The sequence below is a fragment of the Chenopodium album genome, chromosome 20 (assembly GCF_948465745.1).
Source record: "Chenopodium album chromosome 20, dcCheAlbu1.1, whole genome shotgun sequence".
Taxonomy (NCBI): Eukaryota; Viridiplantae; Streptophyta; class Magnoliopsida; order Caryophyllales; family Amaranthaceae; genus Chenopodium; species Chenopodium album.
Genome location: NC_137853.1, coordinates 5367756 through 5381874, shown reverse-complemented (window position 1 = coordinate 5381874; position 14119 = coordinate 5367756). Strand labels below are relative to the sequence as shown.

General features: G+C 33.9%; 2 protein-coding genes across 2 annotated transcripts; both read right to left on the bottom strand.

Annotated features, from left to right (window-relative positions):
- Positions 1 to 1493: 1493 nt before the first annotated feature.
- LOC145599317 (uncharacterized) lies at positions 1494 to 2583 on the bottom strand. Its single transcript, XM_081655715.1, has one exon. It carries the CDS (start codon positions 2436 to 2438, stop codon positions 1728 to 1730), a length of 711 nt encoding a protein of 236 aa, XP_081511841.1. The 5' UTR covers positions 2439 to 2583; the 3' UTR covers positions 1494 to 1727.
- Positions 2584 to 4716: 2133 nt separating this feature from the next.
- Positions 4717 to 8132, bottom strand: LOC145597746 (phosphatidylinositol 4-kinase gamma 4-like). Its single transcript, XM_081653987.1, has 2 exons — positions 5949 to 8132; positions 4717 to 5384 (listed from the first exon to the last, which is right to left on the bottom strand). Exons 1-2 carry the CDS (start codon positions 7317 to 7319, stop codon positions 5010 to 5012), a joined length of 1746 nt encoding a protein of 581 aa, XP_081510113.1. The 5' UTR covers positions 7320 to 8132; the 3' UTR covers positions 4717 to 5009.
- Between the last annotated feature and the right edge of the window lie 5987 nt (positions 8133 to 14119).

The following is a 14119-nucleotide window of genomic DNA, read 5'->3' as shown; positions in this document are numbered from 1 at the left end:
CCCAAAGTTGCAACTAAAAAAAATCAAAGGTAATATTAATAATAAAAGAGGAAATAATGACTAAGGGTCTGTTCTCTTTGACTGAACTGAAATGAATATTTTATAAGAGAAGGAAATTAGGAGCTGAGCTGAGCTAAACTGAATTTTCAACGTAAGAGAACAGGGCCTAAAAGCATTGAATGAGCTGATATAAAACGCTAGTCATACAAAGATGCAACTAACTCAAGGTTAACCGATCAATCAATCACAACATCCCTTCCTAGTACAATTAAGTGTCAAATAACTTAAGAGGCAAGGGAAAGCACAAAATTAGTAAAAAGAAGAGAAAAGCATAATTATAAGCAAAGCCCAAAAAAAAAACAAAAAAAAAAGGGACAGATAAAAGAAAGAAAAAAAGAGGGGTCGAGAAGAAAAGCAACTTTAAGGAATTTTTATCTATAAATTGCCCCGCATATTATGCCCTAGTATAATTATTGTTGCTTTTACTTCTGCATATGCGAAATACTGTCCATTTGCAGCCTTCTTCTGTGTCTTCTTATTGTTAATTAACTGATAATCCCAGAAGATTTTCATATTTGCCTTTTCGAAAACCAAGTTAGAGATAATTTTTTTGTTCAAGGAAGAATCTTAAGAGGGTAATTATGTCATTAAGTAAGAATATACAAGGCTTTTGTTATCCTAAACCTGTCACAGGTATGTCTTTACAAATTACAAGTCCAAATATATGATCGACCATAGAAAGCAAAAGGATAAGAACCTTACATCAAATAGATTAAAAAATTAAAGAGATGGTGTATAATTCTTGAGGAGCAACATTATATGTAAATTTTGAATATGTCTATTTTATACTCGTAATCTATCAAGATAATAAAATTAAGACAATTTAGGGCATGTTTCGATTTATTGAAAACAATTGACCTAAATAGATTGGGTATAGAGCTGAAAGCCTAAAATGAATTGTTTATGAGAGAAGGAAATTAGGAAATAGGAACTAAGTTGAGCTGAACTGAAATTAAGTTGAACATAACATGCCGATATTAAGGTCAAGATAATACTCGTATGCAAATGAATATATGATGGCATGTTGTCCTAGATTAAAGAATCAAAGCATCACCCTCAAATTGTCCGTCCTCAACAACCTTTTTAGAAAAAAAAAAAGTCAGAAAATGATGCTTAAATTCAGTAGAACTGTTGTCTAGCTTTTGGAGTAAACTTTACTAAAAGATGAACGGGAACCAAATTTCCCATTAGTAAGGTAATAATGTATCATCCAACGTGCCTTTCAAAAAAAAAAAAAAAAAATGTATCATCCAACGTGAAATCTTCTTATGCATTGTAAAAACTTCTACTAGCATTTTAGATTCATATGAGTATGAAAAGCCGAAATTAGACATAATTTCTATCATAGACTGCTGATAACAAATTAGATTTGTCGAGATTTTAACCAATTATGCTAGTTGTCTACAACTCTACGCCATATACTCGGATCATAACAATGCTAAGCTAAGAACAGAAAAACAAAACATTGCCCACCGTATTGAAATTAAAACTGAAAACCAATTCAATATTCTACAATGGAGTAAGTTAAACTTTGTACAATTACAGCAAACTAATAAACTAATCCGCCATTAAAAATTCCTCCAAAACAAAATCACAAATCCCAAAAAACATTCCTTCTAAAAAAAGAAAAAAAACCAGTAAAGTTAGCAACATTCAACAATTCCCTTCTAACAATGGAAACCAAGCACAGATCCATCAGAAACAGCAACAGAAATTCGACAATCACAACCAATTTCAACATGATGACTAATAACCCACAAAACCCTCACTCTTCCCACCATTTCCAACCTCATTTCAAGCTCCATTGTCGGCTTCACTCTCTCAATCCCATCCGTCACCGGAATATTCCCCACCATCGCCGGAATATTCCCCTCCGGCGCCGTCGCCGGACCCCCTCTTGAGATCGGAAAAGCCTGAACGGAGAACGTTGCAGCAATGTACTCCGTGTTACCGGCGGAGATTTTTCCGGCGGGAATGAACATGAACCCGATTTGATTACCGGCGTAGAGGAGTTGAAGGGAGTTGTCGAAGTGGGAGAAGACGGCGTGGTTGGTGTTTTTGACGGCGGCGTAGAGGGAGAAGGTGAAGCTGACGGCGGAAGCGTTGGAGGAGAGAGTGAAGGAAGGGAGTTGGATTGCGGTGACGGAGATGGTTGGGTCTTTGGGTTTGAAGAGGGAGAAGTAGACGATGAAGACGATGATGATGAGGAAGAGGAGGAAGATGGTGGCTACAATGCAGGAGGCTAGGGTGGTTCGGTTGGGTTTGGGGGGTTTTGGTGGGCGCCGGTTTGGTGGTGGTGGGTGGTAGTGTGGTGGATGGTGTAGTGGTGGTGTGTGGTAGTGTGCTGGATGGTGTGGTGGTTTGGTGGGGTGGTTCATGGTGGGTTGAGTTTGTGTGTGGTTTGGATGTTTGAGAATTGAGAGTGTGGTTTGGTTTGAGTGTTTGAGAGAGGGGAGTGATTGTGGAGGGAAAAGAAAGTGGATGAGGAAGTCAAAAGAGAGGGGAGTGTGTGGGGAGAGTCAAGTAATAAGTGGGAAAGTGTGACTTTTCTTTTTGGTTTTCTTGGGTTTTGTGTTGATTTCTCTATGTACTCCGTAGGGAGGAGTGGAGGACTATATGTACTACATCCGGTCCAATTTACTCGCAACAAAGAAATAATTTATGTCTCACAAATAATACCCCTTTGTTGCGAGTAAATTGGACCGGAGGTAGTAGCTAGTTCAAATGTTCAATAAGTTGATATCTATAGTTCATGATGTTCATGTGATGTGAATATGTGATTGCATGATTGGATTGTACAGGTTGTAGTGGTTTGGTGGTGAATAGAGGTGGATATGGAGTCTATATGATTGAGATTGTCATGAATCCAACTAGATTTGGCTTGATTTGAAAGACCTATGATTTTTTTTTTTTTGTGAATTTCAATAGGTATATAGATGTATAGCTGTGCCCCCATTGATTGAATAAAGTGTAAAGAGTAAAAAAATAATTATTAATACAAATATAGTTTATAGTCGCAATTTATCCCCTTTATTCTAAAGCCTAATGTGTAAGTAATAAATATTGACTTTTTAAAGATGTATTCTAACATCTATTAACAAAATCCTTAAAAAAAAATTCCATTTAAAAACAAAATGATACATTATGGCCGAAGAGTACGATCGACAGAGATTTAATGTAGTCAAGTGATCATCAAATATATCAAGCTAGCAAAACCAAGTAGCAAGACCAACCTCATCATCATATAAAACAGTAATGTCGCTTGATTATATCTTTTCCTTGGTAAACTACATTGTAAAATTTTAACCTCTTATGCTCAAGCAAACATATCAACCAAATAGTAAGTGTAAATATATATAGAAATTGTTAATAAAAGGAAAGAGTTTTAACATTTTAAGTTCAACTAAACGAGCACTTAAAATGAGATAGCATGTCAATCTTGAATACATGTCCTTAAAAAACGAATAATACTTTGTATGATTTATTTTTTGATTAAGATATGCAAAGTTACAGAGCATAACAAAAATTTGAAGCTAAAAAGGGAAACATTAGGTTGTTGAATGTTGTGAAGAGAAACCTTGAGCCTTGGAAATTATGTTACCCCTCCGTAAATGGACAATGCAATACTAGACAAACATGGTGAACTTTTCAAGTTTTATGCTTCGATCACCCATCCCTAGGACCAATGGAGAGGGACTCGATGCTAATTTGTTGTCTTTAATCATATTTTAATTACTAGTAATAAAATCATGTGCACTTATATACTCGTACTTAATTAAGCACTAATCAATGTTTGTGCAATATTAATTGTATGGAGTATTGTGTCAAAAAAAAAAAAAAAATTGTTTTTTTTTTTTTTTTTTTTGAAGAAAATGGAGTATTATGCGGAGTATTTCTAAACAATAATTTTTCAGAAAAAAAAAAATAAATAATTTGTAAAAGATAAGAAATCGATTTTTTAAGGATATTGGCCCAATTAGATGGTACTCCGTAGTAGAAGCCCAAGAAATGTCACTGTCTGTAATTGAGGCCCAATTTTCAGCTACACTAGTTCCATAAACATATACAAAGGAGAATTCATGTCAATGCACATGATATTTATTAGTCTAGATGCATATGTATATTTCTTTATAAATTTCTATTGTAGTGCTGAAGAATGTAGAAAGAAAATCCTAATAAAACTTCTTATATGGAGTAAATGCATAGCATCACTAGTAGAAACAATATATACGGAGTAAATGCATTATATACGTGTGTTGTACCGAACAAGTATAGATATGTCTGCTCGAGTAGACGAGTAGTCGAGTAGAAGACACAACTAAACAAACTTGGTAGTCATGAATTATGATTTGTAGTAGTAAAAAACAAGTAGAAATGTTGAATATTCATTTTGCAGAATTACCTTATTCATCATAGTCATCCATGTTAAAGCTTCAAGTAAATCTGTGTATTGCTGATTGTAAACAAGATCACAGTAAAATCTATGTGTGGAGCGTCTGACAAATTCATCATGTGTGATACTTCGTATGATGCATTCACCTGCTCTTTATTGCAAACTGAGGAAACACCAAAAGCATGATTTTATTCAATTGGAGCTTGATCAACATAATAACTGAATCATTTTCCAGAAATATGAGGAAAGAGCAAGGTTTAACTATACAAAAACTGCTGCAATTCATTACAGAAATCAGACCTTATATGTTGGTCTGATAGTTGTCTTATTTCATAATGGCATTCTTCTGTTCTCTGATACAAGTTTAAAATTTATCGCTTCAAAGACCAGAAGCAACAAATAACATCAAGACAATCAACATTTCCACAAGGCACGGGCAATCAGTCCCTCCAAAACTGGACTGCTACAGCTTTCAAACTATACATAACATACAATACAATGATAATACATACTCTGTAGTATTATGTAAAGATGGCTATATAACACATCTCATTAGTTACTTCAGCTCAGCTAGCCGGATATCCATGACATGGGAAACAGTTTCAAGAAAACCTTCTTCACTCATTTCAGGAATTGATTGTCGCTGAGCTTCACTAACAATTTCTTCAATAACAGATTCCCTGGTCAGATTTTCCCGGCACATGATGTTTCCGATGGTGAAAGGGGTCAGGCCTTTCTCTGCTCCTTTCTTCAACAACATCGTGGAGATGTGTAGAGTACGAGCACACTCAATAGGTACATCCCAACCATGAAACTTCAACAAAGCAAGGTCTTGTTCAGCATCAAGTGATTTTATGTACTTAATGGTCTCCGGGGAGAAGGATTGACGGGCTTGTGGCCAGTATAGCCAATCAAATGTGCAATCCTCAAACTGCCAAAAGAAGAAGGCTTGAGTTAAAAGGCTCAAACCACATTCATATAGAGATGAAGTATTAGTGTGCATGCTATTAATGTACATGGCTAAAGGTCAAGCAGAATATAACCAACATCAGATTTCATGTTATTGGTGCTTGTAAGATTCATATTCACTAATGTTATTCACATGGAAAAAATTATAACATGGCTAGCCATAAACTTGTAATTTGTTCATAAGGTTGTATTCCAGATTCCACGTAGTAATTTCAACTTACCATTAAAGCACAAGATTATAATGTAAATTTTCTAAGTACTCATAGCTGTATGTTTTCAATTTCCACGATAAATATAGAAAAAATGTGCGCAGGTTATTATAATGTATTGTAAATAGCATCGGCAGGTTATGACTAATGAGATATTGCACATGATACAGTCAAATAAATTCTCTTTTCTTAGTCCAAGAGGGCTTTATCCCATGGAAAATTATTTAGAGTTGTGAATGTTGCAGGTAAGATGTTCCTAAATAACAAAAACAAGATATAGAAGCAATGACAGCGATAGGGGGAAGAAAATATCTTACACTGTCAGGCAGGCAGTAGCCGTGATCAATTGGGATAAGCTCAATTCGACCATCTTTGGCAGTTTTTTTGAAAAGAATATTCCCAGCATGCCTGTCAGCATTGGCCAACCTCAGGTCAAGGACGCTGATCTTGTGAACTTCTTCCACAGGGAAAGCTTGAGGACCAATATCCTCGCAATTACCATCATTCTCCTTGAACATTTGCAAAGATCCAATCTTCACATCATTCTGTGTGCATTCAAACCCTTCTGGGTGGTTGAATCCCTTGTGCAAACACCGGACCATTGCAGTAGGAGGCACCCCAGAAAAACCTACTACATCACGAGATGATGAGCGAGGCCCATCCTTAGGATAATCCAGAAGGTAAGAAGCAACTTCTCTCAATGCACCCTCCCCGACTTTTGTTCCCCTTTTCAGCCCTTCACCATTTTCTGAGATGGGAAGGCCTTGTGGGTTATTGACAGCCATAGGCTCCTCATCAGTGGGCTTGAACACAGCTACAATCTTCTGACCTGAGGGATCTAGCATGAAATAGGCTCCTCCTGTCCCTTCAGTGGACCTAATTGGTTGTTTACCCTTATCTAAGCCATCAAATGATGAGTTAATTAAGTCCTGTATTGCTGATGTTAATTCAATTTTAGGATTAACAATCACAGGTTCTAACAAAAAATCTCTACTAGGCGCCTTCTTAGATAAAGGACGCAGCTCACCAGATGGTTTCTTGCATTCATCACTTTTACCCCTAGGCCTAATATCTGCTGCCACTACCGAAAGTTCAACATCTTTTTCAACCGGAATAGCCCTAACTTTGGCTGATCTCTTAACCAGCAAATGGATAACACCATCATTGGTCTTACTAATATCATTAATTAGCCTTTGATCCTTAAGCCTCTCACCTTGACAAAAGAGTTCTTGATCATTAACATCAACAAATCCCTTTCCTTCCTTAAAGATTCTTTGCTTGAGGTACCCAACATTTCGATACCTATCGACTTGCAACTCGAACTCCTTCCCACAAGCAGTGCTAACTATGATGGCTAGGAGATCAGATAGCTTAAGGACCAAATGCAAAACATCCCCACCAGTGACACCATATTCCTTAACTAGGCAATCATTCCGGGCCAACTCCCTACCTCCATACACAAGTTTTTGTTTCTTAACTACAAACCCTTTACATGTTTGGATCCTGAGTTTAACAGATGCAATCGAATCGGATTCCAATACCCGAATAGGAATCACAGACCCGGCAACACTAAGATATACTAAAATCGACTCGTTCGAGTGCAAATCCACCCGGTTATCAGCATAACCGGGGAAATGCACCATATTTTCGTGAATGGAACTCAAAGCAATACCAGCACCAGCAGACATTGTCCTTAAATTCCCCTTAAATTACACCCTCAAGAACCCTTTTTTTTTCAGCTTTTCTCTTTTAATGAGTATATTTACAACATTAAAAGATTCTAGCCTAGAACAACCAATTGAAGTGGCCTAATTCCTTGAAGATTGGCCAATATAACAAACAAAATTTAAATAAAAATGTACCCTACATGAAAAAAGAAGACCCTAATTTTTCCAAAAAAAAACTATGAACAAATTTACATTTTACAGATTATTAAGAAGAGTTTTATTATATGGCCTCTTTAAACACAAGGGCAAAACTAAAAATTATAAACAAAATTAGGTATAACTTTGATTGATTAAGATGGAAGGTAACTGAAGTTTTCAATTGCTATACCCAGAAAAATTCAACCTACAATCTTAACTATTCTCCCTTCTCTTCGATCAAAAATTAATAATAAAATCAAACCCAGTTGATAATCAACAACAAATCACAAAAAATGAAGCGAAAAATTAATCAATTAAAAAAAATTGAGCGTTTGAAAGCAGAGGAAATTAATTTTCTGGAAGAGGGAGAAAATGGATTCTTACCAGGGAAAACGGGAAGAATCGAGGAAAAAATGAAGGAGAATGAGGGGATTAAATGGGGGAAAGCAGAGATACCCAGATGTCAGTCAATTAACGAACAATTGAAAAACAGGTAATTTTACCCAGATTAGGATTTGATGCATTTTTGGATTGAGAATTTTTGTTGATTCGAAATTGAACGAATTTGTCGCCGAAAATGGAGCTAAGAGAGAGAGTGAGAGAGGGAGAGGAAGAGAGAGTATGGGGTAGCCGTTGGCTTTATATGTACAAAATTTGACTGACAGACATAATGGATTTTAATTTTGGGCAACGACTAGTGTTAATTTGTTTTGCCAGGGTGATAATTAACAGCATTTATTTTGACTGGTTAAGGAGGACTCATTGACTCCATAGGTGGAGGATGTAGAGGGCTAGAGGCTAACATTTTACATCCGAATGTATGATGGATACTACGAAATATTCGGAAAATTTTGTGCTTCATTTTTTAATGTCAAAATATATCATAGATCTGGGTTAAAGTGGTGATTTGAGAATTTAAGACAGATTTTAGCACTGTTTAGTGTAAATAGATATGTTGTGCCTTGTGCGGGTGTATACTTAACCTGCATCCATAATAAGAGCGTCATTAAGTTTTTGCTTACTTGGATATGGTTGAGCACATGAGCTATCAATTTGTGTTAATACTTTGAAATACTTGATTAGCACTTTTTTACGAGTAGTATTTAAACTTTATTCAGTCAACCTTAGATATTTTTGCGTGTATTAAGTATGTCAATAAGTATATGTTGATAAATGATGATCACATATGTCATCTCACAACTCTCGTGTGTTTGCTAACAAACTCCAATCCTGTTCGTGAACATATGAATTGCATGTGCCAATGAGGTAATCAAATTTATGATGGTTTCAATTGCTGGATATAGTAATTTAATGTTGTTGGAAATGGTGAAACATAGTAACAATCGTCTACACATTGATCCTTTCGCCTCACTCCATTGCCATTTGTCATCACATACCACTTGATAAATTAAGTAAGTACTTGCATTTTAAAATATCTTAGTCATACTTTCTAATAATATTTTATGTCATTAAGAGGCTGCAAATCAATTATACAACTCGAATAACTTCTTAAGTAACTATTAAATTAAACATTGATAGGCCACAAAATTTTAAAGCGTATTAACACCATTTCATAGATCTAAAAGGCTAAAAGCAAATGGTATAAACAATATTGAAGATGGTGAACATGTTATATTACACTTTCACTAGAGGAAGTCGGCAATGTGAACATAACTTGTTATTTTACAAGGATATTCAGAATTCCAAGAACTAGTTCTACAATGAAACATTTGAAAACTTCTGTTAAATTAACAAGAGACAAAAGTAAAAGCTTGTATGGGTGCACGATTTTGCTCTACCTTTTCACTGAATATGACACATTATACAATCTCTTTTTAAATATTAAAGCCTGCAATCAATTTGAAAGTGAAGTTTTTGCAACTTTTTTAGACTGTTTCTATGAGTGACGGTGTTAAAAATTCTGTTAAACTGTTTGTATAAAGTAAACGGTGTAATTGAGAATAGATCCGTTAACACTGCCGTTGTAAATTGTAAACGCTCGTCAAACTGTGATACTAAACAAAAGGAGCGGGGCTCCCAGAATATGTCCCTTTCTGTTTTAGTTGCATCTAAATTTTTATGCTTGCATTTAAATTAAGCGGATGATGTCTCGAATGTTGTTAATGAGGAAAAACTTACTATATCATACGTGATGGATATATTGTTTATTAAAAATAACATCGTATATTGTTTGAAAATTTTGTCTTAAGTTTATAGACATCCATCTAAAAGACTAAAACTAATAACCAAAACCATATGACAATAGGAGGAGTAGCCCCTTAGCCTTATAAAGTGTTTAATTCTCTCTTCTTCAACCAATGTGGGACACTTGAGAGGTTTATTCTTCAACACTCCCCCTCACATGTAAGGTTTCTTTAACTCAAGGATCACTTGATCCAATTCAATTTTGGCCCAGAATACTTGATGCCATTAAAGGTCCCAAACTTTGGGCCTGGCAATATACTCAAACCATTAGAGGTTTCATACCGTGGGTCTTGCTCTGATACCATGATAAACGCGGGCCTGGGCCGCACCCGCAAACCAAGAGAGAGAGTCCACTTCACAAGTCCAAGGAGGTTCCATCCCAAAACCATATGGCAATAGGAGGAGTAGCCCCTTAGCCTTATAAAGTGTTTAATTCTCTCTTCTTCAACCAATGTGGGACACTTACATGTGGTGACACTTGAGAGGTTTATTCTTCAACATAACTACTCCGTGATAATTAATGGTCTCTAATGATAATACGGGGTTGGTTGTTATAAAACTTGGACATATTTTAAGAAAATCTAAATGATTCTTATATACATCTTAGATTTTGTAACATGTAGTTAATTATATAGTCATCGATCCCACTAAAATTGAGTTACGAAGAAAAGAGTGAAAAAGGAAATAACTTTTACAAAGGCTGTTTTTGATAAAATTATATGTGATTTCTCTCAAAATAAGAATTTGGATATGATTTCTGTCAAAAAAAAAGGATTTGGATATGATATGGTTTTCAATAGAATATAGAATTATATGGAAAAGGAAAGAAGATCTTCTGAAGTTCTGATTATGAAGCAAGAGAATAATAATAATGGTTTAAATAATAAGGTAATGCCGTTGCTGGCGGGTGCCCGTGCCCCCATTTAAAGCTTAAAATACCAACATACAATGAACGAGGATTGTATACATTGCACATACAATGAACGACGATGATGTCTGGCAATCAAAGCATGGATGTTTGCGCTTTTTGTCATACATAATCCTTTTAGGTTTTAGATATACTCTACGACTACTCATTAGTCATTACGGTATCAAATACGAGTATGATACATCATATTACGGTATCAAATTTGGGACTCGTACATCATACATTTACCAAGCTATGATTGGTTTAGTAGTAAAGATTATACCTTCCAGCCTTGAAGTTGGGGATTCAATCTCCAGTGACACTTTGAGGGTTGGGATCCCTTACCCTTCCCCCCTCACTTTCAAAATGTCTGATATGCAAATACCGGTCCAAAAAAACCGTGATGGTTGAGGTTCGAACAAGATCCTTCTCCTTTCCATTAAAAAAATAAAATCATCATGCATTTATCTTGTACAGTATGTTTTGTTGGGAACAAATTTCATTTACATCATTGCATCGATTATTAAATTTGTGATATTTTCTCTACATATTGACCTTGTTTTATAACTTTTATTCAACTAATTAGAAGATAAATTATTTCAAAAAAAAAAAAAACAAAAAAATCGAACTATAATAGTATGGAGTTTTTTAGTTATTTTTTGCTAAATTTAAATTATTTTTATTGATTAAAATTTATTTGTATTAATTTGCTACCTTTTAAAAGAAAACCGGCAGAGCATATATTAATTTGCTATACTTATTATTTAATTGATATTTTATTGAATTAAATTTATTTTTGCTAAAGTATAGTGTTTGGTCATCTTAGGACGCAAATTGATTTAACTCATTTAAGACATGCATGTTATAACATACGTAGTATTAACATTAGAGTACTTTAGATAAATTAAATTCAATCAAATTCTTAATATATACTTGACTACTCGTACATACATAATTTTTGTCATGACTCTAAACTGAACCCCTATTTTGAAGATTTTAAATCTAATATTTATTCAAAATTCAAATGCTTAAATAATACTTTGTACCGTTTTATTTGTAAACATAAATATGTAACGGCACATTCAATTTATGAATCATATGAAATCGAACTTATCTAATTTATTAAAACTCATCATAACTTTTGTCAAAACATTTAAATATATACTTGTAATCATTCAAAAGCATGCAACTTTGAAATTTAACTCACTCCCTTTCCTTAGGGTTAGGATAATAAAATCCTCTCATTTATTTATCTTAAATTTCTACGGAGTAACTTAAGATTATGACCCCTAATTTAGTAATAATCTCCCAAAAATAATTATTTTCTTATCTTTGCCCAAATGGTTAATTGGACAACTGGACTCAGCTCAAAAAAAAAAAAAAAAAAAAAAAAAAATGCTCTCAATTCTTATAGTGATTATTTTAAGAGAGATGTCACGTGTAGTGGTATACTACTAATAATCTTTTATAATTAATGCTGACAAGCCTAATTAAATAACATAAGCAGATAAGCTCATGAAATCCAAACCGACCAAATGTTGAAAATGAATAATAGATGTAATCATCTTTAATAATACAAATTAAAATATAAAAGTGTTGTCGGGCGAACATGATTAAACAGATAATAAATCACTGATATGAGTGAACGAGTGACATCCTCGGACAGGCATATCAACTGCAAAAGGATATTCGATATTTAATGGAAGATCGACTTTATGTAAGGCAAAATAAACGTCTAATGGCCAGCTAAACTAAGAGGCCTTAACTCCCTAAGCCCAAATTCATCTGTACTATATGATGGATACTTTTTTAATGTTTGTTTGGATTTTAGAACAATTGGATCACTTTAAGGGAAGTAACAATATTGAGACTAATGCTTATGCAGTAGAGCCAAGGCTAGGTGGCTGAAGTTTGTTATGAGGAATGCCACGTCAGCCAGAGTTTGTTATGCCTCTTGACATGCAGTGGCGGAGCCAGAATTTTTGCTCCGGGGGGACAAATTTTAGATGTTCAAAAATTTGACAAAAAAACTCAATAAAAAAATTGCTCACATAAATTTTTTAATATTTAATTATTTAAAATTTTATATGACAATCTTTCCTATATGGAAAAGAGAAGTTAAAAATTCCATAATAGGATTACATAACTCAGGAATAAATTCAAATCAGTTACTTTATTATAAAATAAAATACTTAGCCGACCTTCAAATAATTTGATTATAGATATGAAGGGGCTTGGGTAATAGGATTACATTCTAGAAATATAAACGCCACAATGAAGATTCTGATTACACTGTACCCCGTACATAAATAAATTTGGAAATTTAGTTACAAAGTATTAATAAATGGTAATCTATTAAAAAAAATGAAATAGAATTTAGGCACACATAATAAAATAGATTATAAATTATGGAGGTGTATGTGTATTCGTTAATGAAATGTATGAACCAACTCATTGGTGATCAACAAATAGTAGTTAATCATTTTTTTTTTTTTTTGAAGAAATAGTAGTTAATCAAATAATTAAACGAGAGTGGTAATGAACTTCATGTTATAATACTTTATATAAATTATAAAATGAAATCCAAATACATGGAATAAAGCAAGTATTAAATAAAATCCAAAAGAAAAAAGAAATCGAAAAAAAAAAACTACAGTATTATTAAATGAAATCTCAAAAGTAAGCTCAAAAAAAAAAAAAATAAGGAGGGGTGACACCTATATTCACTCACTCTAACCACTAGACCATGTTCACTTTTGTGATACATTGCATATCTGTATTGTATTTATATCTTTTTACTGCATCATACAAGCAAAAAAAAAAGAAAAAAAATCGAAAATGGGGGGACAGTTGTCCCCCAATGTTCTAACGTGGCTCCGCCACTGTTGCCATGTCATACAAAGTTTGTTACAGCTGATTTATGAAGTTTGTTACAAGTTCTTCTAGATTCTTCCTGATGTAATAGATGATATATATACTTTTTTATGCTGTATTTTTCATTTATTTCAATCATAATACAAAAACACCTTTCTATTTAGCTTTTCTTCTCTCAATTTTCTCTCTGAAATTCCCTTAATTACAGAAAATTACAAACAATGACAAATTGATTGTGGCTGTGAGTATACTTGGTTATTGGATGGGACAGTGGCAGTGCAGTTCAAAAGTAGATATGTTGATTGAGAATTCATCACAGATTTTAGTATTCCCTCCGTCCCTTTATTACATGTTTATTTCTCATTTTGCACAGAAATTAAGAAAGTTAAAGATTCCTTAAAACTAAAGATTGGGAGTACAAATATGCATGTGGGGTTAGAGAGAGAAAGAAAAAGGTGGTTGAGAATTAGGAGAAAGTATTGGGAATTGAGGTAGAGTAAAAAAAAAGAAAAAATGATGACAAATCATCAAAACAAGAATAATATTGGCAAAAAGTACAACCTATAAATAAAAATAGACACTGAATTGTGATCACCCCAAAAAGGAATACAAGCATGTAATAAAGGGACGGAGGGAG